This window comes from Sciurus vulgaris, assembly GCF_902686455.1.
Source record: "Sciurus vulgaris genome assembly, chromosome: Y".
NCBI classification, from domain to species: Eukaryota; Metazoa; Chordata; class Mammalia; order Rodentia; family Sciuridae; genus Sciurus; species Sciurus vulgaris.
In genome coordinates this window covers 133,511-160,540 of record NC_136481.1, presented here as the reverse complement: position 1 = coordinate 160,540, position 27,030 = coordinate 133,511, and the positions used below count along the sequence as shown (strand labels likewise).

General features: G+C 32.5%; 1 protein-coding gene across 8 annotated transcripts in view; it reads left to right on the top strand.

The window, feature by feature from the left end:
• LOC306652047 (lysine-specific demethylase 6A) overlaps positions 1-27,030 on the top strand; it is a 202,658-nt gene that overhangs the window by 96,413 nt on the left and 79,215 nt on the right. For 6 of the 8 annotated variants that reach the window (XM_079125118.1, XM_079125115.1, XM_079125112.1 and 3 more), the window contains 3 exons: positions 538-572; positions 25,092-25,185; positions 26,683-26,809. In XM_079125118.1, coding sequence (XP_078981244.1) covers positions 538-572; positions 25,092-25,185; positions 26,683-26,809 — 256 coding nt within the window. The remainder of the gene's footprint in view (positions 1-537; positions 573-25,091; positions 25,186-26,682; positions 26,810-27,030) is intronic. The other 2 variants (XM_079125113.1, XM_079125116.1) reach the window with 1 other exon arrangement.

Genomic DNA, 27,030 nt, shown 5'->3' with positions numbered 1-27,030 from the left:
AATTCATTTCCTGTGTTACTAGAATTCTGGTCTGTGACTTTTTTTTTTTTTTAAATGGGGGGCAAGGAGGCAGGTGATGTAACAGGTTTTGAATCAGGGACACTTGATCACTGAGCCACATCCCCAGCCCAATTTTGTATTTTATGTAGAGACAGGGTCTCACTGAGTTGTGTAGTGCCTTGCTTTTGCTGAGGCTTACTTTGAACTCCTGATCCTCATACCTCAGCCTCCTAGGCTGCTGGGATTACAAGCATGCACCACCACACCTGGAAGATCTGATTTTTTAAGGAAGATTTTTTAATATAAAAGGAAGACACATGCCTTGAATAGCATGTCTTTATTCTATAGTAACATTACTAAACTGTAGAAGTTTTTCAACACCACACACACAAACTTGAAGAAGTTGTATTGCCCAGTGTTTTTGATGTGAACCTTTTATTAAGTATACTTGCTATTGCTATAGATTTTTCAGGGCTGTACCTTATTACCTTAAATATGACTGTATTGAAATTGATCTTTTTCCATGATCCATTACAGTTCAGTTTCATATTGCCCACTTGTATGAAACCCAGGTAAGTGTTTTAATTTACCTTTCTTAAAAACATATATACTAACATATATCAGAATCCTCACCTGTGCTTTCAGAGTGAAATATACAAGAAAATCTCATGCTTTAAACAAAATGAATGTATCAGATGATTTTATTGAGTTCTTATACTCTCACATATATTTAGTGCTTTATCCTTTTATTTTGAAATTTTGTTTAGTGATGAAATTATTTAAGACAAAAGAATTTGAGACTTACTCAATATATGTGTAATATTTGTGGTAACTGTCTTAAACTCAAACTCTTAATTCATTTCCAAAATATAATAGTTGGTATATAGTTAATATTGTTATCTAATATGATTTGCACCTATGGCTATGCCATAAAAAGCTGTCTCCAATTTTTATGTGTGATGTTTAGTTTTCTTTTTAAGATACCTATGAATGGTTACAATCAGGGATTACTGTAGATGTTTCTTTTCTCTTAAGACTTTTTTTTTCTCTTAAGACTGTGAAGTCTCTTTCATCTTACCATTTGACATGTCCAATAGTGTTACACTGCTTTGAGATTGTTTTATTTTTAGAAAATTTCAGTTACGTAGTTTTTTTTTTTTTTTTTTTTTTTTTTTTTTACTATGGAAAATACAAAATTGTAGTCTGTAGTGGGAACTAGGAAAGAAATTGGTAGATTCTAAAGCAATAGTGTTTGTTGTTAATATGAGTATCTAAACATTTTAAGTTCAAATTATGATATATATCTAATACTTGATAGCAGCATATCAGGGAAGAAACATTTTATGTATGTGAATAATTTATTAGAGTTATTCCTTTCCTCCTCCTAAGTATAAAATGAAGTGATAAAAGTAGATGTGATGTAAGATTATTCCACATCAGGAAAGATGCTCGTATCGTGTCTCCCAATATTCATATCACTAGAAGACCCAGTAAGATACAGATCATTTAAGTGGTGGTGGAAGAGCTGTTATAGGTTTGTTTTTTATTTTTTAAAGTCATAATCTGGTTTTTCTACTTTACCTCTTCACACTTTTCCTAATATGTACACACATGCGTGCACACACACACACACACACATACACAAAACCATTGACCCAAATTCACTAAGATTTGATATGCCCTCAGGGATAATTTGCTAATCTAGAGACTACATAAAATAAAGTGCACTTTGGGATTTAATACCCTTCTTACTTGAATGTCATAGACAATAATTTTTAACCTGCTAATCATAATTTTGAGGTATCTGAAGTATATAAAGTATACTTTGTGTTTAGAAAATATTTTAAGCCTTGGGTGTGTAAGGAAAGCAATTTAAAATGCATTTTAAAAATCCATTTTGATGATTTGTGCCTGTTAGGATACTATAATTATCTAAATTTATGTGAAAAATTTAAAGCAAGAAAAATGAATATTATACTCGAGTGGCCACTGCAGAACATTCCTTTTTGAATCTTTAGAAATGAGAGCATATCTGTGTACTAAATGCCAGAATAACAGAATGGTAGACTGAAGTCAAAATTTCTAGTGTTTTTTTTAAAAGTAGAAATGTGAGTATTTTTGGAACTTTAGAACATCAGCCATGGCCCCCTTCTCCCTGCTGGGAGAAGTCTGTATCATTACCTTTAAATAAAACTTGCTTAATATGCTTAAAAAAAAAAAAAAAAAAAAAAAAAAGGGAGTATTTTATTTTCATATGATAAATTCAGCCCAGGGAATATTTTCATTGCATTTCTTTATCTCGGTGTATATATCTTTTGCATGTTGATGCAGGAATTTCCTTTTAATTAAAGAAAAAAATGTAGTAGGTATACAAGTCCTCTTATAATAAGTAGACTAAAACATTAAAAGTAATTTTCTAGGAATAGATATGCAGGTATTTTTAAATTATTTTCCATTAATTTTACTTTGAAACTAAAGTTCTTAATAAATACAAAAATGTTTTTTTCCATTTCATGACAGAGTCATCGTCTTACCTCTGGATAATTACATTTTTAGCTTTGATAGGATTTTGAAAATCATGAATAGTAAACAAAATAGCACCTGTAACTTTTTTAGTAAATATAGTGTTACACATTCTGTTATTGAAATGGATTACATTGGTTCTTAAAATAAATATATATACCCAACCAAAATATCAGTAAAAGTAACACAGGCAATAGAAATAAACATGAGAAGGTGAGGGAGAGGAAGAGGGAAGGAGGAGGAAGCAATCTAAATTCTGTAATACAAAAAAGAATCACCATGATCAAGTGGATATATGCCTGGAAAGTTATGGAAAAAAGGTTCATCAACAACTGAAAAAAATACTTAAAACACAGATATACACTAATCAATAAATGTGGTACATTATGTTAGCAGATTGGGCAAAATTATATGATAATCTGAATAAATGGAGAAAAAGCATTTGATTAAAAATGCAGTATATTTTCATGTAAAAATTCTCAAAAAATCAGGTAAAGAATGAATGTATCTCAGTACAATTAAAACTGTAAATCAAAAGCCCACAACTAACAGTATACTCAACTGAGAAAAGTTGAAAGCTCTTCCTCTAAGATCAGGAAAAAAACTGTATTGCCCACTCTGATCAGATGCATTGAGTTGAGTACATGAAGTCTTAGAACATTAAGCAAAGCAAAGGAATAAGACATCCTACATACAATGGTAGCGTCTGCCTGTAATCTTAGCTCATGTGTATGTAAGATAGGAGAATAGCAAGCTCGAGGTTGGCCTGGGCAACTTAATGAATTCCTTTCTTAAAAAATAAAATGAAAAAGGAGTGGGGATGTAGCTCAGTGGTAGGTGGCTCCTGGATTCAGTTCCTAGTCACACAAAAGAAAAAAAAAAAAATCCCACAGTCAACTGCCATTTCACCTCTGTTAATATGTGTTATCAAAAAGTTAAAGGAACTGTTACTGAGGATGTAGGGAAAATAGAAACTTTATGTACTACTAGTGGGTATGTAAACTTGGTTCAATCATGGATTGAGATACATTAAAAATAAAACTGCCACATGATTCAACTATTCTACTTCTTGATATATATTCAGAGAAAGTACGGTTAACATCTTAAAGAGGTATCTGTACTATCATGTTCATTGCAGAATTATTGATAATAGTCAAGATGTGGAAACTAATGATTTGTCCTTTGACATGATTTATAAAAAGAATGTATACACAATGGGATATTATTTAGCCTTTAGTGCGTGTAGCAAAGTGTTTAAGGACAATGCATAAAAGATATTCTTAAACATGCTTCTGGCATGTAACACAAGCAGTAGTATGTTTAAATAAACAATTGTTTTCTGTTGGACATTATAATGATTGACAACCATTCCTTTTACATCATTTTATTTAATGAGACAACTGGGGTATTTAACCATTTCGTATTACCTCCTTTTTTGTTACTTAGATTTGGTGTCAATTACATAGTCCTTAATATAAAAAAGTACATCTTATTTGAGTCCTATTATATTTTTCTTGTGTTAATCTTAATGAAATGAGTAATTTTTTGTTTTGTTTTTTGTTTTAGTAATAATCTTAATAAACTAAGAAGTTGAATGTTTGAAAACAACCAAATGAATATCTGTTTAAAATGATAAAGTGTTTAGTTATGCTAGAGAAAATTGATAGCCAAAAAGCTTAATGAAAGATATTTAAGAACTATTCAATGAAATTATAAAGAATTTTGAAAATGTAAAATAAATATTTCCTAGCAGAATTTAAAGGGTGAAATTTTATCTCACCCGTTAGTGAGAACTGATGGCAGCACTTCCAGGACTGTTTCACTCTACGTTGACAGGTAGGGAATTGGGATTTTATAATGGAAGTAATCCCAAGGCTCATGAGTTTTTATAGAGAGACAGGTAACAGGTTCAGTGATGGCAGTACTTGTAGTGTTGCTGACTGTAAATGGGGAATGAGAGAATCAGGGTTCTTTTGATGGCTGAGCTGTCTGGGCTGCTGAATTTTATGTGGGCTATATTTGGAGAGCCAGAGATTTGGGATTGTATTGGTAACAGTACTCAACAGTTGCTGAGGTCATTGTGGAAAGTCAAGCAACTGAAGTTATGTTGATGGGAGGATTTGCAAGCCTTCTGGGCTCTCCGTGGAGAATGGAGGAACAGTGTTTCTATGACAACAAGGTATGCATTACTGCTGGACTCTATGTGAATAAATGAGGAATTGTTCCTCTTATTAATGCATATCAAAACATAAAATTTTAAAAAGAAAAAGACATTGTTGTCTTAACTATTCTTTCAAGTTTAGAAAGAAATGATGTTTTTCCAGCTTACTGGTACTTAAATGGATTAAACAAACTGAAAGGGCATCAGGAGTTATATAGTTTCTTCCTTCACTTTGTCTGCAGCTATACTTTTCCTCCAAAGTAGCTTCAGTGTCAGTAGTTCTTTGAGTATTCTTCATAAAAACTCCTTCACTGTGCAGAAAAATTCACACTAGTTGAGTATTCTTCATAAAAACTCACTGTGCAGAAAAATTCATATATTATTTGCATGCTGTAAAAAATATTTTAAAAATTCAAATTGTAGCCCATTGTGCACATTCTCTTTTGATCCTTTTTTATTTTGTTTAGATTTGTGTCTTTTAAATCACTCTATATCAGTATAAATAGAACTGTTGTTCTACTCTTTTGTTAATGCCAACTACCTACTTTGACAGTTTCATAATTAGGAATAATTAGTAATAGTGTTGCTATAAATAATCCATTAAAGCTATTTAAAAATTGACTTCATTTCTTAAATTTTTCAGTCAACATAGGATTAAAATTTCTAATATAAAAAATTGACAGATTTCACTCCTATAGACAAGTATAGAAATTCCAAGTTAAAGTAAGTTAAAGTAAGCCAACTCCAGTTTTTAGGGCAAAGATGATAATATCATGAGTAAGTATTTTTATTCTATGAATTTAAGGACAAATAAACATAAAGGTGTTATAGGAAAAGTTTTCAAGATGGCTCTTAAATAGTAACAATGTAGACATTTTGAAAAAAAGTACTCTTAACAATATTTTTTCCTGAGTGAAAAGTAGACATAGTGATATAATTTCATTAAGAAAGAAAGAGAAGCAGCGTACATATAAAAATAAGAACTGACATAGGGTAAAGTAATCATTAGATTTAAAATCATGAAAATTTTTTACATGAAAATGGTGTATTCTGGGAAAAAGGTAGATATCTTAAAAAATGGTGCTGTGACATCTGACTGGTCATTTGGAAAAAATAAAATTAATCCCATATTTCACAACATACTCAAGAATATATTCCTAATGTATTAAAAATTACTTTGTAAAAAATGAAATCCTCTAAATCTCATTTGAAAATGATGGTAAATTCTTCTGTAGTAAAAAACTAATAAGTAATTATGACTAAAATTCTACAGGTAATAAAAAAAACAGGCTAAGTTTAGTATACATAGATTTTAAAAATGTGTAGTGCAAGACAGATCATGTGATAATACAAATGACAACCTGAAAATAACAAGTGACAAATAAAAAGAGCTACTTTTCTTTTATGTTAGTTAAGTATTGGAGGTTCAAGACTAGGACCTTAGGCCAATGAGAAAAAGAGCAGAAAGCATCATCACTTAATTTATTTATATAATTCTCCATCAAGGGTGATCCTCTTTTTAAGTGTGAGCTGTGAATAGTTGATGTCCTTCCAGTGATTATATTGGAAAGAGGTAGTTGATGATGTTAGTGGAAACATCTGATAAACAGCATGTCAGCTAAGTCAACAAGGTTACTATCACCACTACTAGGTCATATTGTTTTTATATGAGAAGAATATCTAGCCTCTGGTTTTCCTTCTCAGAACTCATGTTTTTAGTCCATAGGTGAGAAAACCATTATACACCTCCAGCTGATTGACTTCCTCAGTAAACTGATAAAAATCAATAATGTCTTAAAAACTGTCATTCTTAAGATGAACCCAAGGAGATAAGAAAACGAAATGTATGTAACATCCTGCATGGGATCCTGGAACAGTAAAATGAACTTTAGGTAAAACTTAGGAACATTGAATCAGTCAAATACTGACTTCAGTAATGATGATGACAATAATAATAATAATAATAATAATAATAATAATAATAATGTACATGAGACAGAAAAGGAAAAAAATTAGGTAAAATTTCTAACCCATAAATAATAAAAATATGCACATCTTAACTGTCTTCAAAATAGTAGTAATAATATTTTGAGGATGCAGAAAAATAAAATGATATAACAAAGTTAGAAATAATTTTTTAGAAGGTATTGGTATATTAGAAGTATTGCAGTATTCTTTGAAGATGGACTTAGATTTGTTAAGAATGTATGTTGTAAATTTCATGGTTTTCATTTAAAAAATGTAAGGAGAACTATAATTGACATTTCAGTGCATGAAATAAGATGGGATCATATAAGGCTCAATTAAAATGAAGGTAGGCAAGGATACCCCTACACCCCTATAAAATTAAAAAGTAAAAAGGAGAAGGAAAAAGAGGAGGAGCAGAAGGAGGTTTCAGAGACTAGTTTACTAGTCATGCAGATTTGAGTTCAACCTTATTACTGATTATACACAAACTAAATTGTATACATGGTTGTTGAAAATGTACTGTTCACAAACTATCCACTTATAATACAGAGACAACTTTACATTTATTTACCTAATAGCTGAACCTCAAAATTCATCAGACAAAACTGACATTCCTGCTAAAAGAAATAGATGGATCTATTATCATCAGTGAAGTCTTCCCTCACCTAATAATTAAGTAATTAAAGCAAAAGAAAATGAGTAAAGATAGCTTGAATAGTATGATTAGTAAGGATAAAGATAATTTAAATAGTATATCAGTCAACTAGTCAACCTAAATAACAGTACTATCAATCAAATTGTGAATTCAGTTGACCCATATAGAGCACACTACCAAAGCAGATCAAATAGTTCTTACTTGCACATTGTTATTGTAAACACTTTCAGACCCATTGAAAACAAACACTTTGAAGTTTTAAAAGTACACAAAATATACAAAGTTTGTTGTCAGACCATAGTGTAATTATAAGACAATAATGGTAAGATAACTAAAAATATAAATAAGTAAAATTTTGGAAATTGAACAGTGCAGATCTACAGCATGAGACTAAAAGGAGTCATGACAAATATTAAAATTTTTTTGGAAATGAAAGCTAAGATATAATTCAATTTCTGGTAGAGAATTGCTTACTGAGAAATGTTTGGTGTAAGTAAATGGTTTCATGCAAAGAAGAGTGCATAAAAATGTATGTGTGTGTGTGTGTATGAATGTAGAGTGTGTGTGGATCCTAGAGATGGTCTTTATAGAAATGAAAAAATATATAATTCCAATAATCTTACCTTTAACCTTGGGGGAAATGGAAACCTTAGAAACCTAACATAGATAAATGGAAGGAAATTAGTAAAGTCATGAATAGTAATCAGTGACTTTGAAAAGAAAAACAATGAAATTTAATACTGGTTCTGTGAAAAAACCACCAGTGTTGGCAAACCTTGGTCCTAACTAATCAAGACAAAATTACTGTTACCAAGAGTGGAAAACAGTTTGTTGTTTCTTGCTCTACATTTTACTAGTACACTGAGGAAATACTACACTGAGGTGTGATATATCACACCTACCATAGTACCCTGAGGAAATTATATCACACCTACCTTAAGTTTTTTGCTAACTTAGATGAAAGAGACTGATTCCGTTAAAGACATAAAAGTCACTAAAGGAGCATAAGTCAACCCAAAGAACTCTTGTCATCTGTTCATGCAATGAATTAAAACATGAAAATACTTGAGAAAAGTAAGTATCAAACTTAGGTTATTTCACAGGTGAAATTTTCCTCAGAATATTTCGGGAGAAACGATACCACTTCTGAACAAGGTCTTTTGGAAAAAGAGCAGAGGAAGGAATATATTTTACCTCAGTAGGCTAGTGATAGATACTGTAATGTCTAGAGAAGTCAAAAACAGAAGAAATGAACAAAAGTATGTAACAAAATATTACATAAAAAGTGCAATTAATCATGACCAAGTGAAATTTATTTCAGGAATGTGAAATTGGTGTAACATTTGCATAATAATTAATAAAATTCATATATTAATAATTCTAGAAACTGTATGTGATCTTATGAATAAATGCAAAGCAAGGTTTTTTTTACAGTTTACATAGATTTTTTAAAAAATTAATCTCAAAAACAATGCTTTTATAAAAGGAAACTTCCTTAGCCTAGAAAAGGGTATCTGTTAAAATCTTTAGTGAATGTCCTACTTTATCATGGAAGTCCTCTTTAAGATCGAGATCAATGAAAGGAAGTCTCATCTTTCCTAGAAATATTAAGTTCATATATTACAAAAATCTAAAAACCCTAGGTAGTAATGTAAGATAAGTGAATTAAAAAGTATATGAGTTGTAATGGAAAAAGTATTTTCAGTCAACATAATTGTCTGTGTAACAATGTCCTAGAATCTACAAGTAAAAAGGAACAAATCCTAAATTTAGCAGTAAATCCTGAAATTAGCAGTAAAGTTAGTAGTAGAAAGTCAAAGGATATATTAGTAGGCTAACAAGTCAAATCCTTTTCTCTATATGATCTGTACATACTTAGAAGTGCTTGAGTAAAGGAAGACATTGACTTTGTACATAACGTTTTGTAAATAACACTTGGAATTTGAAATTTGAAATAAAATTTATCCCAACAACCCTGAAAAGCAAGTATCTATTTATGAACATAAAAAAATGCACAGTATTTTTATATGGAAAACTGCAAACACTGATGAAAACTGTTCTCAAAGATCTCTGTAAATGGAGATGGAAAACATTTGTTGGACTGGAAGACAATAGTATTAAGTTATCACTTTTTATCAGTTTTATCCATAGAATCTACAAGATCCCAGTCACAATACCACCTTTTTTTGTGTTTGTTTTTAGGTGTTGACAAGGCAAACACAGCAGTTCTAGGAAGAGGCACATGGATATTCAGTTATGATTCATTGAAAAGACCACTTTTTCCCCCCAATGAACAGCTTTGGTACTTTTCTGAAACAATGTCAGAGGACACATGAGTTGGCAAAAGATACATACTTTTATTTATGAAGACTCTTCACTTTTGTTCTTTTTTTTTTTTTTTTTTTTTTTTAAATGTGTCTATTTTTTGTCCAGGTATAACTATTTGAATTAGTAAAACTTCATCGGTAGTCTGAAATTGGGAATTTCATCTTCATTCTTCATTTTTGAAGACTGTTTTTGGTATTCCAGACCCCAAGAAGATCCATATGAATTTAAAATTTTTATTTCTGCAGGAAATGACAGTTAGGTTGCTTGTGTTTGTGGATCACTTTGGGTAGTATGGTCCTCTCAAAAATACTAACTCCTCCAGTCTATAAGACAGTATGTTTCTCCAATTCTTTAGGTATTTTACTTCCTTTTGTTGGTGTATAATTTTAAATCTGTTATTTTATCAGATATTTCATTCTCCTGGGTATTATCATAAATGATTTATTTTTCGCAGCCTTGTTGAGAATCAGCCGCCCTGAATATGCACAAATTTCTTTCTGGTTCCTCTATTCTGTCACATAGATCTGCAAGTCTGCTTATATGCCAACATCATTCTGCCTTTGTAGTTTAACTATGGATCTGTATATATTTTGAAATCAGATATTGCACTTTTGCTTAGAATCGTTTTGGCTATTTGGGGTCTTTTTGTATTTCTATATGAATTGTTTTTTAATTTTAAAACTTGCTCTAATTACACATGACAGTAGAATGCATTTATTATGCATTTTCATAAATCATAAATTATACATAGAAGTATGATTTCTCTTTTCTGATTGTACATATCATAGAATGACATCAACCATGCAGTCCTATGTGTACGTGAGGTAATGATTTCTGTTTCATTATACTGTCCTTCCTATCCCCATACCTAATCCTCTCCCTGCACTCCTTCATACCTAATCTAGAGTAACTGTTCTTCTCTAGAGGCTTCCCTTCTTATTGTGAATTAGGATCCACATATCAGAGAAAACATTCAGTATTTGTTTTTTGGGGTTTGGCTTATTTCGCTTAGCATGGTTTTCTAGGATTTTTTTTCTAGTTCTGTGAAAGATGTCATTCATATTTTGATAAGGATTCCATTGAAACTGTTGGTTACTTCCAGTAGTATAGTGAAAAATATTTTCTGCCCAGTCCATAAACATTGGCAGTCTATCCCCTTTCTAGGATTTTCTTCCATTTTTTTCTTCAATTTTTGTGTAATTTTCTTTGTAGAGGTCTTTCACATTTTTGGATTTATTCTTAGATATCTTATTTACATACTCACTTATTTGTTTATTCTGGCACCCCTTTCTATGTATGTGCTTGTTAGTTCTCTTTTCTGATTGCATTGGCTAGTTTTCTTGAAAAAATTCTTAAATTTATTCTACTTAGTTATGACAGTAGAATGCACTTTGACATATCTTACATAATTGAGGTGTTACTTCTCATTCTTCTAACTGTACATGATGTACCATGTTGCACAGGTTGTATAGGATAATAATGTCTGAATAATTCTACTATCATTCCTATCCCTAGATCCCCCACTACACTTCTTTCACTCCCCTGTGACTAATCCAAAGTACTATATTTTTCCCTAACGCCATCTTTATTATGCATTAACATCTGCATATCAGAGAAAACATTCAGCCTTTGATTTTTTTGGGATTGGCTTATTTTACTTAGCATGATAGTGTACACATCTATCCATTTACCAGCAAATGCCATAATTTCACTCTTCTTTAAGGCTGTATGAAAGGAAAGTGAAACACACAAGCAGCACAGAAACCAGGAAGGAAGAGAGATCCATAGTTAAGAAGCTTTATTTGTCAGGCCATCACTCAGAAGAAAGTGAGAGAGACAGGCAGGACTTAACTTTGGGGTATTTTATAGGGCAGGTTTGGGTGGCTTGTGGAAAGTGGTATGACCTGCTTGCATAGAAACTTGTGGTTGGATTGTGGTGGGCCATTTCTACAAACTGCCTGTGTAAAGCTTTGTGGTGGGCTCTTAGAATAACAAAAATTTTAGTTAAGTTGGTTAACAGGTGGTGAGGGGGCGGGCAGCTATCTGCTAACTTTTGTTTTCTTTGTAAGTACATCTCTAGGACAGGAAATGACTTATTTTAAGCTTTGGACTTAATACTGAGTAATATTCCACTGTGTATATACACCACCTTTTCTTATCTGTTCGTCTGTTGAAGTGCACCTAGGTTGGTTCCATAGTTTTGCTATTGTGAATTGAGCTACTGTACACATTGATGTGGCTGTGTCACTGTAATATGCTCATTTTAAGTTCTTTGGGTATAAATTGAGGAGTGGGATAGCTGGGTCAAATGGTGGTTCCATTCGAAGTTTTCTGAGCAACGTCCATATTGCTTTCAATAATTGTTGCACCAGTTTGCATTCCCACCATCAGTATATGAGTGTACCTATAATCCAGCATCCTTGCCAACATTTATTGTTGTTTGTATTTTTTTTTTCAATATTTTTTAGTTGTAGATGGACACAATACATTTATTTTATTTTTATGTGGTGCTGAGGACTGAATCTGGTGCCTCAAATGTGGTAGGCAGGTGCTCTACCATTGAGCTGTACCCCAGCCCATTGTTGTTTATGTTCTTGGTAATTGCCATTCTGATTGGAGTGAGATGAAATCTTAGTTTTGATTTGCATTTCTGTAATTGCTAGAAACGTTGAACATTTTTTCATATATTTCTTAATCAATTGTATTTCTTCTGTGACGTGTCTGTTCAGATCATTAGCTCATTTTTTAATTGGGTTATTTGTTTTTTGGTGTTTTTTGAGTTCTTCATATATTCTGGAGATTAATGCTGTATCTGAGTTCTTCATATATTCTGGAGATTAATGCATGTGGTAAAGATTTTCTCCCATTCTGTAGGCTCTTTCTTCATGTTATTGTATTTTTTGCTGTGAAACAGCTTTTTAGTTTGATTCCATCCCATTTATTGATTTTTGATTTTACTTCTTGCACTGTTAGTTCCTAAGCCAACATGAGGAAGATCTGGAACTGCTTTTTCTTATATTTGGTACAGGGTCTTAGTTCTAGTGTCTAAGTCCTTGATCCACGTTGAGTTAATTTTTGTATAGAGTGAGAAATAGGGGGTTAACTTCATTTTACTACATATGAATTTTCTAGTTTTCTCAACACCCATTTGTTGAAGAGTCTGTCTTTTCTCCAGATATTTGTTTTGGGTGACTGTGTCAATCATGAGATAACTGTATTTATGTGGTTTGTCTCTGTGTCTTTTATTTTGTACCAATGATCTCTGGTACAGAATTTTGCTGGTGTGATTAAATGACCCAACCAGCACAACTGTAAAGGATGGAAGGTTTATTTGAGGGCTCATGGTTTCAGAGATCCTAGTCCATACAAGGCCAGCTTCATTCCTCTGGGGTCAAGGTGAGGCTGAACATCATAGTGGATGAGTGGGTTAGAAGGAAGCAACTCACATCATCAGGAAGCAGAGAGAGAGACAGTGGCTGAGACTTCACTCTCCAGAAACAAAATATATATCCCATAACCACACCCCCAATGAACCACTCCCTCCAACCACACCCAACCTGCCTCCAGTCACCACTGGTTAATCCCATCAGGGATCAGTTCACTGATTAGGTTAATACTCTCAAAATCCAGTCATTTCTCCTCTGAATCTTCTTGCATAGTCTCTCATATGAACTTTGGTGGGTACGTATTGTATCCAAACCATAGCATTCTCCATATCTGTTTTGGTGCCAGTACCATGCTGTTTTGTTACTATGGCTCTGTAATATAATTTGAGTTCTGGTATTGTAATGTCTCATGCTTCACACTTCTTGCTAAGGATTTTTTTGGCTATATTGGGTCTTGTACTTTTCAAAATGAATTTCATGATTGCTTATTCTAATTCTATGAGGAATGTGTTTGAAATTTTAAATTGAATTGATTAAATCTGTATAGTGCTTTTGGTAGTCTGGCCATATGGCAGTGTTCATTCTGTCTATCCAAGAGCATGAGAGATCTTTCCATTTTCTAAGGTCTTCTTTAAATTTCTTTCTGTAGTTTTCATTGTAGAGGTCTTTCACTACTTTTGTTAGATTTATTCCCCCACCCACTCCCTTCTTTTAGGCTATTGGGAATGGAATAGTTTTCCTAATTTCTCTTACAGTGGATACATCACTGATTTATAGGAACACATTTAATTTATTGGAGTTAATTCTATATCCTGTTTGCTGTATTCATTTTCAAATTCTAGAAGTTTTATGGTATAATTTTTGAAGCTTCTAAATATAGAATCATGTCATTGACAAATAGTGACTGAGTTCTTTTCTTTTCCTATCTCTTTAATTCTTTTAATTTCTTTCTTTTGTCTAATTGCTCTGGCTAGTTTCCAGGACTGTTGAATAAAAGTGGTGATAGAGGGCTGGGGTTGTGGCTCAGTGGTAGGTAGAGTGCTTGCCTAGCATGTGTGAGGCACTGGGTTCAATTCTCAGCACCATATATCAATAAATGAATAAAATAAAGTTCTGTCAACATCTTAAAAAATACTGTAAAAAACAAAAGTGGTGATAGAGGGCATCCTTGTCTTGCTGCAGTTCTGAGAGGCAATGCTTTTCAATTTTTCTCCATTTAGTATGATGTTGGCCTTGGGCTTAGCATAGATAGCTTTTACAATATTGAGGTATGTTCCTACTATCCCTAGTTTTCTAGTGTTTTGAACTGTACTTTGTCAAATGCTTATTCTGCATCTGTTGAGATGACTTAAATGATTCACAGCATTATGGCTATTGATGTGATGACTTACATGCCTGGAATGAACCCCAGTTGATTGTGGTGCACTATCTTTTTAATATGTTTTTGAGAGCAATTTGCCAGTGTTTTGTTAAATATTTTGCATCTGTGTTCATCAGGGATATTCACCTGAAGTTTTCTTTCCTTGATTTGTCTTTGTTACATTTCGATATGAGGGTTAAACTAGCTTTATAGGATGTTTGGAAGAGTTCCCACCTTTTCTATTTCATGGAATAATTTGAGAAGAATTGGTGTTAATTCTTCCTTGAAGGTCTTGTAGAATTCTGCAGTGAATCCATCTGGTCCTGGACTTTTCTTAGTTGGCAGACTTTTGATGGCATCTTCTAGTTCATTGATTGTAATTGATCTGTTTCAGTTTGTATATCCTTCTGATTCAGTTTGGGTAGGTCAGATGTCTCCAGCAATTTGTTGATGACTTCAAGATTTTAAAGAACCATCTTTTTGTTTTGTTGACTTTTTGAATTGTTTCTTTTGTTTGTTTCTTTGACTTCAGCTCTGATTTTAATTATTTCCTATCTTCAGCTCTTGATGTTGATTTGTTCTTCTTTTTCCAGGGCTTTGCAATACACTATTAGGTCATTTGCTAGTTTACTTTGTCTTCCTTTAATGATTGGCCCAATGCAGTGAACTTTTCCTCTTAGCACTGCCTTCATGGGGTCCCAGAGATTTTGATATGTTGTATTGGTATTCTTACTTACCTCTAAGTCTTTTTAAAATTTCCTTCCTGATTTCTTCTGCTATCCATTGTTCATTCAGTAGCATATTATTTAGTCTCCAGCTGTTAGAGTAGCTTCTATTTTTTATTTTGTTGTTGATTTCTAATTTTATTCCATTGTGATCTGATAAAATGCAAGGTATTATCTGTCTTTTGTATTTACTAAGAGTTGCTTTGTGGTATAAGATATGGTTTATTTTAGAGAATGATCTGTGTGCTGCTGAGATTAAAGTTTATTCATTCATTGATGGATGAAATATTCTGTATATGTCCATTAAGTCTAAACCATTGATCATATTATTTAGTTCTTTAGTTTCTTTGTTAAGTTTTTGTTCGGAAGTTCTATCCGTAGTGAAAAGAAGTGTTAATGTCACCCAGTATTGTTGGATTATACTCTATATGATTCCTGAAATTCAGAAGGGATTTTAATGTACATAGATGCTCTATTATTGGGAGCATAAATATTACGATTTTTATGACCTGCTGTTGTATAACTACCTTTTTTGTCCCTTCTGATGAACTTTGGCTTAAAGTCCACTTTATCTGATATGAGGATGGGAAACCCTTGCTTGTTTATGCAGTCCATGGGAGTGATATGCTTTTTAAATCAACTTCAGTCTGTGAGCATCTTTCCCTTGAGGTGAGTCTCTTGGAGACAGGATATTATTCAGTCTGGTTTTTTAACCTAATGTACTAGTCTACAGTGTATGTCTTTTTATTGATGAATTTAGGCTATTAACATTCAAGGTTATTATTGACGTATGATTTGTATTCCCACTTATTCTTATTTCTAGTTTTTAATTTGAATTAGTTTCTCATTTGATTGACTATTCCTTTAGTGTAGTTCCTTTCTTTGCTGCACCCCCTCCCCCTTTTTTCTTCCCATTTCATCTTCATGAAATATTTTGAGAATATTCTGAAAGGCAGGCTTTCTGGTTGTGAATTCTTTTAACTTTCATTTTTCATGGAAGGTTTTCATTTCATCTTCATATCTGAAGCTTAATTTCCCTGGATATAGGATTCGTGGTTGATATCCATTTTTTTTCAGAGCTTTGTGTATGTTATGCCAGGACCTCCTAGCATTGGATTGAGAAATTAGCTTAGATCTGTATTGGTTTCTTCCTATACATAATCTGATATTTTCTCTCACACTTTCAAAATTCTAGCCTTATTTTGTATGCTAGGCATTTTCATTATAATATGCCTTGATATGGGTCTCTTGTAATTTTGCACATTTGGTGTCCTGTAAGTCTCTTGTATTTGATTTTCCATCTATCCTGATAAATCTTAAATTTGGTCTTTTTGTGTTATCTCATAATTCTTAGGAGTTCTGTTCATGGTTTCTTACCAACTTCTCTCTCTGTTCAACTCTATTTTCTTTCTTGTTTTCTTTTTTCTTTTTTGCGGTACTGGGGATTTGAACCCAGGGCCTTATGCTTGCAAGGCAAACACTCTACCAACTGAGCTATATCCCCAGTCCTCAACTCTGTTTTCCAGATTATATATTTTGTCTTTATTACCCTAAGTTCAGTCTTCAGTTTTGGTCTAGTCTATTGATGATACTTTCCATTGAATTTATAATTTGGTTTTTGTTTCCTTCATTTTGATGACTTCTGCTCCTCCCCTTCCCCCAGTATCTCTGCCTCTTTGTTGAACCGATCTTTTGCTTCCTATGTTTTGCTTTGGTTTCATTCCTTATACCATTCTTTACCTCAGAGATCAGTTTAACTATGTACATTCTAAACCTTTCTCTGCCATTTATTCTACTGTAGTGTATATAGTTTAAGTTATTAGAGGGTCTTGGTTTGCTTGGGTGATTTGTTCTCTTGCTTTTTCATATTGTTTGTGTGCCTACCTACCAAGTGGTATGGATATGAAGCAGTAGAGTTTCTACTCTGTGAACTTACTGTGTCCCTGAAGGTTTTCAGTACCTTACTATTTAGTGGGAGACAAATAGCAATGATAACCAATGCAAGCAATATACAGCATTAAAGAAATATTCCTACTATGATGTCTAAATTGTTAATTATCACAATAAACAGAAGTGATATGATTTTTTATTGCCTATTACAAAAACAGCAAGTTTGCAAAAGAGTTTACAATTTCAAATGGTGAACAGGAGAGAACAGAAGTGATACAGGATCTGATGAATATGAGGGAGTAAAGAGAGAAGTAAAAGGTTAAAGGAAAATGAAAGAGAACAATAGAGATCGGCTATTATAAGAAGAAAAGAAAATCAAGGTAACAGGTAGAAGAAGAAATGTTAAGTATACATATGCACATATATATTTAAAGTAAAATATTTAAAAATTATAAAATAAAAATAAAAGAATACAAAACAAAACTAAAATATATTAATGAAACATCCCAGTTCACAAAAAACTAATCCATGAAAATTACTGGCTTCAGAAATGCTAGAATTGAGGGCTTGGTTTATGGCTCAGTGATAAAGTGCTTGGCATTTGTGAGGCACTGGGTTCAATTCTCAGCTCCACGTGAAAATAAATAAGTAGAAAGAAAATATTGTGTCCATCTATAACTAAAAAAAAATTTTTTTTTAGGTCTGGGGATACAACTCAGCTGGTAGAGTGTTTGCCTTGCAAGCACAAGGCCCTGGGTTCAATCCCCAGAACCACCAAAAAAAAAAAAAAAAATTAAATCCTAGAAATGATTAAAAAACATGAAAATGTACTAAATGTTCAGGTATCATCAAGGTCACAATTAAACAGTGAAAAAGAATTTTAAAAAGGAATAAAAATCTTGGTGAAATATTAAAGATTTCTTTTGTTTTTGAAGTTCAAATTATTGTCAGCTTCTCATCTAAGCAGTTTTAGATAGGGTCATCTGGAACATGATGCTTTACCCTCTACCCTCTGAATGACTGGAGCGAGAGAGGTAATCTTATAGATGGAATTCCTAGAAGCAGGGTTTAGGCTTAGGTAGGCTCCAGGCTTTTTCCTGAATGCCAGTTGGTCTGGAGATTTTAAATCAGAGCTCCTCCAGCACCTAATACTTACTGGTTCATGCTGGATTTCACCAGGGATAATGGTGTGGTTGGGGGCCAAATTCTAAGCCCCTTCCCTTCCCATTTCCCAGCCAAATGAGTCTCCCAGCAAGTTTTTGTAAGCAGTTGAATTGGTGGGGGAGGGGTACAGCTGGGTGGGTTTATGCAAAAAGTTGTCCCCTGTGTTAACCTCTATCCACATTTGGTTTTTCTCCTGGTCACTTAAGTACCCTGTGTCATGCAGTGTATGTTTACGGGGCCTGTATTTTGATCCAAACTCAGGTTTGCAGGAATCAGCTTACTTAGCTGGCAGCCCCTGCACTGTGACTGCAAAATATTTTCTTCCTTTGTCCTTCCTTCATATGCCACCTGGAGAGTTAGTGTCTTCTTTCCCTGCACACGGATATTAATGCACCGATTCTTCAGGTTTGTTGAGCCATGCCCTTGGTTTCTAAACGCTCTGTACCCAGACTCGCCTTGGGCCTCCCAAAAATGTGGACTTCTTTAATTCCATTATCCCTACACTGTGCTCATGGAGGGACCACTCTGGCTGGTGCTTTCCCTTTTCTCCCCATAAGTAGGATACTGATGATGGGTTTGTCCCTGTATAGTCTTTATTATGCTGAGGTATGATCTATCTGTACATAATCTGTACAGGACTTTTATAATGAAGGGGTGTTAAATTTTTTAAAAATATTTTTAGTTGTCATTGGACCTTTGTTTACTTATTTATATGTTGTGCTGAGAATCGCACATGCTAGGCCCGTACTCTACCACTGAGCCACAACCCCAGCTGAGATGTTAAATTTTATCAGATATGTTTTCTGCATTTGTTGACATGGTCATGTAATTTTTATCCCTGGCTGTATTTATTTACTATGTTACATTTATCGTTTTATATGTCTTTGACCATCCCTTGCATCCTTGGAATAAAACCAATTTGATCATGATGGACATACAAAAAGATAAATGTAATATAGCAAATAAATACAGCCAGGGATAAAAATTACATGACCATCTCAACAAATGCAGAAAAAGTATCTGATAAAATTTAACATCTCAGCTGGGGTTGTGGCTCAGTGGTAGAGTGCAGACCTTTTGGAAATGGACCTTTTGGTTCTATTTTTGGTAGCTCATATGCATCTAAAATTTGTCCATTTTGGGTTTAGATCTTCCAACGGATTGAAATACTACTTTTCAAAGTATTCTCTAGGATTATGTAGATTTCTGTGGCATCTGTTCTAATTGTCCCTTAGAATTTTTTTTTTTTTTTCATTTTAGATGGACACAATATCTTTATTCTATTGATTTAACTAATTTATTTATTATGTTGTGGTGCTGAGGATCAAACCCAGTGCCTCACACATTCGAGGCAAGCACTTTACCACCAAGCTACAGTCTGAGCCCCTAATTATCCCTTTTTACTTCTAAATTTATTATTGGGTCTATTCTCTCTTTGGGTTAATTTGGCTGAAGATTTGTCAATCTTGTGTTACTGATTTTTTGAAAATAATATCTTTAATGATAAAAATTCTTAACAAACTAGGTATTAAAGGAATACATCTCAACACAATAAAGACTATGTGTACTAAATCTGCAGCTACCAACCTACTGAATAATGAAAAACTGAGTTCTTTTTGTATAATCAGAAACATGACAAGAATGCAGACTATATTCTAGTTACCATGAAGAATAAGGGAAGAAAAAAAAAATACAACTAATTTAGAAAGGAAGAAAGAAAAAATTCTGTTTGCAGGTGACATGATTTTTTTTTTCTTTACAGACTGATTTCGAGTCTTTGTACACAAATGGGGTACAACTTTTCCTTTCTATAGTTGTACATGATGTAGAGTCTCACACTACTTGTATAATTATACATGTGCATAGGGTAATGCTGTCTCATTCCACCATCTTTCATAACTCCACCCCATACCCCCTCTCATTTCCCTCTAATATAATCCAAAGTTCCTCCATTCTTTTCTTACCCTCCCCCATTATTTATCATCATCCACTTATCAGGGAAAACATTTGACTTTGGTTTTTTGTGATTGACTTATTTCACTTAGCATGATTCTCCAATTCCATCCATTCACCTGCAAATGCCATAGTTTTATTCTTCTTTATGACTGAATAATATTCCATTGTGCATATATACCACAGTTTCTTTATCCAGTCATCTATTAAAGAGCATTTAGGTTGGTTCCACAATGTAGCTATTGTGAATTGAGCTGCTGTAAACATTGATGTGGCTGCTTTACTGTTGTATGCTGATTTTTAAGTCCTCAAAGAACTTATTATTTCATTAATTCTTTGAATCTTCACTTCGTTCCTATCCTTCAGTGGAACTTAGTAATACTGTCTGCTTTGTGGTCATCCTTCCAGACAACCTCTTTTTTATTGTGGGTTTGCTGATACTTTGCTGTTTCATGGTGGGTTCATTTTGATATTTGTGTTTTTCTTACAAATATTTTGATGTCACATTGTATCATAGTATTGTATCATAGTATCCTCATAATGCTTTTCAGTTTTGTGAGGTCAGTTGTTAATATCTCTCACTTTAATTTGTGATCATTTCCTTTTCCTTTTCTTTTTTCTTTTGGTCATTCTCCATAGATTTGTAAACTTTACTGATCAAATTTAGTTTCAAAGACTCAAGTTTAGTTTCCTTGATACTGTTATTTTCTGACTGTTTCAATTTTCTCTGTTGTGATATTTGCTGTTTCTGGCTTTGTATTTAGTGTTTTCCAAATTTTTTATTTTTATTTTTATCTTTGGCAATGTAAAGTTAAGGCATTTGAGTCTTCTGTTCATTCTTATTTATGTTGTATTTTTTTATTTCATTTATCTGTTTTCTCATTTGGCTTTTGCTTTGAGTTATTGCTCGTTAAGTGTGAATTGTTTAATTTGCACTTATTTGTAATTTTCTTAGTTCTCTATTATTTTCTTCACTGTGGGTGGCAAAGATAATCTGTATTATTTTAATGTTTTAAAATTCATTAGATGTACTGTATTCTAGGGACTATTTCATGTGTAGTTGGAGGGAAATATATCCTACTTTTGTAGCTATTGGTGTAGTCGTGTTCATATTTTTCAAGTTCTGAAATATTCATTATTGAAAATGGGATTTGATGTCTTCACCTACGATTATAAAATATTTTCTCCTTTTGTTTTGTCATGTTGTCATCTGTCTTGGAATTTTTGTTTGGTATGTGTATGTTTACGATATGTAATTTTTTAAACATTCATGAATCGACTCATTTAAAATTAGTCATATGATGTCCTTTTTTACCTTTTTTTTTTTTTTTTTTACTTACAGTTAATTTTCTCTTATACTGATGTGGTTTCTCTTTTTGTTCCTTTTAATGTGGAGTGTGTTTTCCCCTTTCCCTTTGTATTTTCTCTTCATGTCTTTACACTTGAGCTATCTTAGAATTTGTTTTTATCCTTCCTTCTAACTGTCTTTGAGTGGATCATTTAGTCCTCTTACCTTTAAAATAATAAGAAAGGGGCATCCTTCTATCCTTTTGCTGTTCGTTTTTTTATCTCTTCGAACTTTTTTTGGTCTCTTATTTCTCTTCAGTTTTTGTTTTTGTATTTGATATTTTGTAGTGTTTTATTTTGATTCCATCCTGTCCTTTTCTTTTTTGTTGTATTGGGATGGCTTTATCATGATCCTGAGGTTTTTTTTTTTTTTTTTTTTTTTTTTTTTTTTTTAATTAAAAATCATTAATTTACATAGGGCATTGTTGTTTGATTCATTCTCATTCTGTTATTTTTTCCCTTCCCCCCCCCACCCCTCCCACCCGTCTTTACCCTCTGTACAGTCCTTCTTTCCTCCATCTTACCACCCTCCTTATCCCTAACCCTAAACCTAACCCTAACCCTAATGCTAACCCTTCCCTCCCCCACATTATGTGTCATCATCCGCTTATCAGCAAGATCATTTGTCCTTTAGTTTTTTGAGATTGGCTTATCTCACTTAGCATGATATCCTCCAATTTCATCCATTTGCCTGCAAATGCCATAATTTCATCATTCTTCATGGCAGAGTAATATTCCACTGTATATATAGGCCACGGTTTCTTTATCCATTCATGAACTGAAGGGCATCTAGGTTGGTTCCACAATCTGGCTATGGTGAATTGAGCAGCTGTGAACATTGATGTGGCTGTATCTCTGTAGTATGCTGATTTTACATCCTTTGGGTATAGGCCAAGGAGTGGGATAGCTGGAAATTTCTTATTTCCAAGTTTTCTAAGGAATCTCCACACTGCTTTCCAGAGTGGCTGCACTAATTTGCATCCCCACCAGCAGTGTATGAGTGTACCTTTTTCCCCACACCCTCGCCAACACCTATTGTTGCTTATGTTCTTGATAATCGCCATTCTAATTTTTTTTTTTTTTTAACAACAGTTTGAATTGGTACAAACTTAAGAGGCATAGACACATTTTTCTTTGTAGATTTATTCTTCTTTATGTCATTATTGTCTTTAAACATTTGTTAGCATGTTTATAATTATTGTTTTGCGTATTTCTCTTCAATTATATAGGGAGGATAAAAGAGTCACAAACCAAAAATAGCTTAATACTGGCATTTTAATGTTTGTGTTTAGCTGCTTTCTTTAGATTACATTCTTTGTTCACTTTGAGTTCCTCTGTAGTGTCCTTTCATTCAGTCAGGCCAGATCTACTTTATCTTGATAGTTCTAAATGTCTCCCTTACTTTTTTTTTTTTTTGGCACCAGAAATCATCCTAATTCTTGAAGGACAGTTTTGCCACTTGTAGAATTCTTGTCTTACAGTGTGTAGTTTTTATTTGCATCATTTAAAATATGACATTACATTGTTTTCTATACTTCATAGTTTCTAATGAGCAGCATAGTTATGCTGCCTTTAATATTCTCTTTTTGTTCTTCATTATTAAGATACCTGTGTCTTAAAATATTATCTTGTTGCTTGTCCTTCTTTGGATGGAACTTTTAAAATATAGAGATTGCATCTCATCAGATTTTTAAATTTGCCTTTTTAAAAACATGTCCTTATTAAATGCAGTATCATCTTATATAGGGAAGTTCATTTTGATATAATCATACAAGTGTGGAATATAATTTGATCCATTTCAATCCCAAGTGCTTCCTTTTTTCCTTTTCTCTTTCCTTCCTCTGTTTTGCTTCCTTTACTCTATTGGTCTTCCTTCTATTCATTTAGTTTTGTTCTTATTTGATACTTTATAGATACACATCAATGTGGAATTCACTGTAGTATATTCATGTTTTTAGCCTGATTAGTTACCATTTTTTCATTCTCATGTTTTCTGTCTGTTGTTAAATTTGAAATGAGTTGTTATAAATGGTATATGATGGGGGTCATGTGTTATTGTATTTTCATTCTCTTTTTCTTTCTTTCTTTTTTTTTTTTTGCGGGAAGCGGGGGTAATCACTGGGTCATATCCCAGCCCTCTTTTATATTTTATATAGAGACAGGGTCTTGCTAAGTTGCTTAGAGCCTTGCTGAGTAGCTGAGGCTAGCTTTGAACTTATAGTCCTCCTGCCTCAGCCTCCATAGCTGCTCGGATTATAGGTGTGGGCCACCATGTTCGACTTCATTCTGTTTTCATTTTACATTTGACATATTTATTGATAGGTGTATTGAGTTTGTGTTTGACTTTTTTTTTTTTAAACCTTGTAATCATTTTGTGTTTTTGCCTGCCTTAGCTACTTTAGCATTTTAAAAATTGTATATTAATGCATTAATTGTAAATTTAGATTTTTTTACAGCTTTGCAATTTCCTTTGTTCTTCAGTGGCCTTAGGTACCTTATTTGAAATTTTCTTTCATAAGTTTTATGATTAATTAAATTTTTATTTACACATTAATTTTACAAAATTTAAGACTTTTTCCTTTCACTTTTACTATTGATTTTAGGGTGTGTGAGTATGCGTGTAGTTGAGATGTGTTCATCACCATGTAAATTGGAAGTTGTGAATGTTGAAGATTGTGTCTTTGTTTAGATTGTGGCATGCTTGGGTGACTTTGTGAGGGACATAAATACAGTTTTATGTACTGCTCTACTTCTTTACTTGTCAGGTGTTATTTAGTCTTTTTACTCAATGGTCTAGTACAATTTATACAGCACTGATTTAATCAAATTGTTCAGCTCATTTAAAACAATCATGAGTAGACCTTGAAATGATACTTTCTTCCCATTATTGTACTTTAAAAAAAATGTCTAAGCTGCTTAGGTAAATGAAGCTATCATAAGACATTGTTAAGTTTATTTTAAAGATAATATAGATAATCTTTATTTTAAAGATAATACTTCATTTTTCTTAGCTTTTGATTAGAACAAAAATGATTTTTGTTTTATTAGTAGTTTTTGAGGAAGATGAATGACAAAGGGATTCACTTTGAAATTTTCTAAAACCTTAAACATTATAAACATTGTTATATTCCATCAGTGGCTTTAAAGTAGCTCATTCATAAACATTTTGGAAGAATATTCCCTAGAACTGTATAGTTTAAAATTGAATTCAAATTCTGCTACTTTTGTTCTCGTCCAAGACTTTGTAAAGGATAGTGAAATTTGCTTTATTGCTTAATAAATTAATTATCCTTTGTCTTTGAAAGTGTTTCTAGGGTAATTAAGGCATTTTATATTAGAAATAATATAAAGTATATGAGAGGATATGCATCAGCTATATGCATTCTACACCATTTTATGTAAAGAGATTTGAGCATCTCCCAGTTTTTGTATCCATGGATATCCTAGATCCAGTTCTTTATGGGATACCAAGGGATAATTTTATATTGCTTTAGTTTTCATTCTGCTTAATTGCTTAAAAAGTTAGCAAAGTTATTGTTGTTTGTGCACTGTTTAAAATCAAGAATATTTCACTTGAAGACTTTGTCATTCTGATTTTTTCTAAATATTCCTTTTCTCTCTTACTCTTCAGAGGAAGTATCACTCTGCAAAAGAAGCCTATGAACAACTCTTAAAGACAGAAAACCTTCCTGCACAAGTTAAGGCAACTGTATTGCAACAGTTAGGTACATAAAAACTTACTTTTTATTACCCTTTACATTAATTTAATGATGTTCTTTTGCCTTAGGGAGGAGTTTTTATCCTTCTGCTTAGAAGTTCATTTTCACTAAAATCTTGTATTTTAGGATTAAATGTGTCATGTATTATGTTGTGATGAATTTAAGATGAGTACCTTAATTATTTCTTTTATAAATGTGTTGTTATTTTTTTCATCTTTTGTCCAGTATTATTATATTTTTTTACCTGCATTACATCCAAGTGTAAAGCAGCTGGTTCTTTTATTTCTCAATATTATCTTTTAATATTGGACCAGGGAAGGATGAGGTTTAAGTACCTCTGTTGCTTGGCTTTTATGAAGCTATTTGAATTAAGACAATTTATACAGCTTAGTAAGTATTGAACTTCCTTTAATAATTTCATTGATAATAGAATTGATAGAAACATTTCATCTATGTATTAGAGAATATCTCATTCTGTATTTCCTTGAAGAGAGTTCTTACATTCTTATAATTAAAATGAAGACATCAAGTGTTTGAAAGTAATATGAAATAAAATATTGTAATAAAATAATGAGGATTCTCTCCAGTAGTTATTTAAATAAGGCTCATCTGTATTGTCTGTGACATTTGATATTTGGTTTTTGGTTCGTTTGGTTTTACTTTCACTGCTTATATTTGGTCTGAGCAAATTTCTGTTTTAATAAAGCTTGGAGTAATAGGAATGCTTTTGTATGTTACTATTTTTTATATCATTTCAGTATCAACAAAGGATAATTTTGCTTAGATAATATATTTTCTAAGGAAATTTTGTACACTTCATTTGAGACACAGCTGAAACACTTCTGTTTATTATATATTGCCCCATGATGTAATCTTTCAATTGTCTGTGTAGCTATGGTTTTAAATCCAGTTACTAAGTTAGCACTTGCGGTACATACTCTGTACCATTCTCACTGCTCTTTCAACTTACTTTTCACTGTGTTTTTCCATACAGTCTTGAAGTTTGTTGTTGTTTTGTTTAGTTGTTCCATCAAATACTGTCATGGTTAGGATGTTTCTGTAAGTAATCAGTGTTAGGAAGGTGCTGGGCCTTTTGTAAGGTTTCAGAAGTTGAACTTAAAGAATTTATCTTTCATTATATAACCTTGCATTTATTCTTTGGTAATAAAGGTAGGATGAATAAATCATTCTTAAAAATTCTTTTGGTGTATTGTGACTTTCAAAGGAAAAGTAAATGTGTCATCTTTAGCTGCATCATCTCTGAATTTTTTTCAAAACTAAATTTAGAGAAGGAGAATTTCTGACAGATAAACTCTTGCAAACCTAGTGTCCCACATCACTTAATTGTTTTCTGTGTATGATGCAGATTATCTTACACCTATATTCAGTGGTTTCCAGTTTGAGTAAAGGTTATTTTAATTTGTTTTCTATGTGGTATTCTTAATGCTAAAATAGTAGTTGAATGATGGGTAAGTACTTGTAACTTTTTTGTTCTTGTTATAGGTTGGATGCATCATACTATGGATCTAGCAGGAGACAAAACCACAAAGGAAAGCTATGCTATTCAATATCTCCAAAAATCACTGGAGGCAGATCCTAATTCTGGCCAATCTTGGTATTTCCTTGGAAGGTGAGACTGGACACTTAGACTGCCTGGAGTTAATACACTGTGTAAAATTTTAGTTTATGTGATGTAGTCTGGTAAGAGACTTTTTTTTTATCTTTAATATAATAAAGATTCCTGGGAGGTGAAGCTGGAAAACTATGAATTTGGTTACTCTATTTGAGTTATTCTTATTTTGCTTATTAGATTTTGTTTTTATATTATCTTAATTGGAATTAAATTTTTAG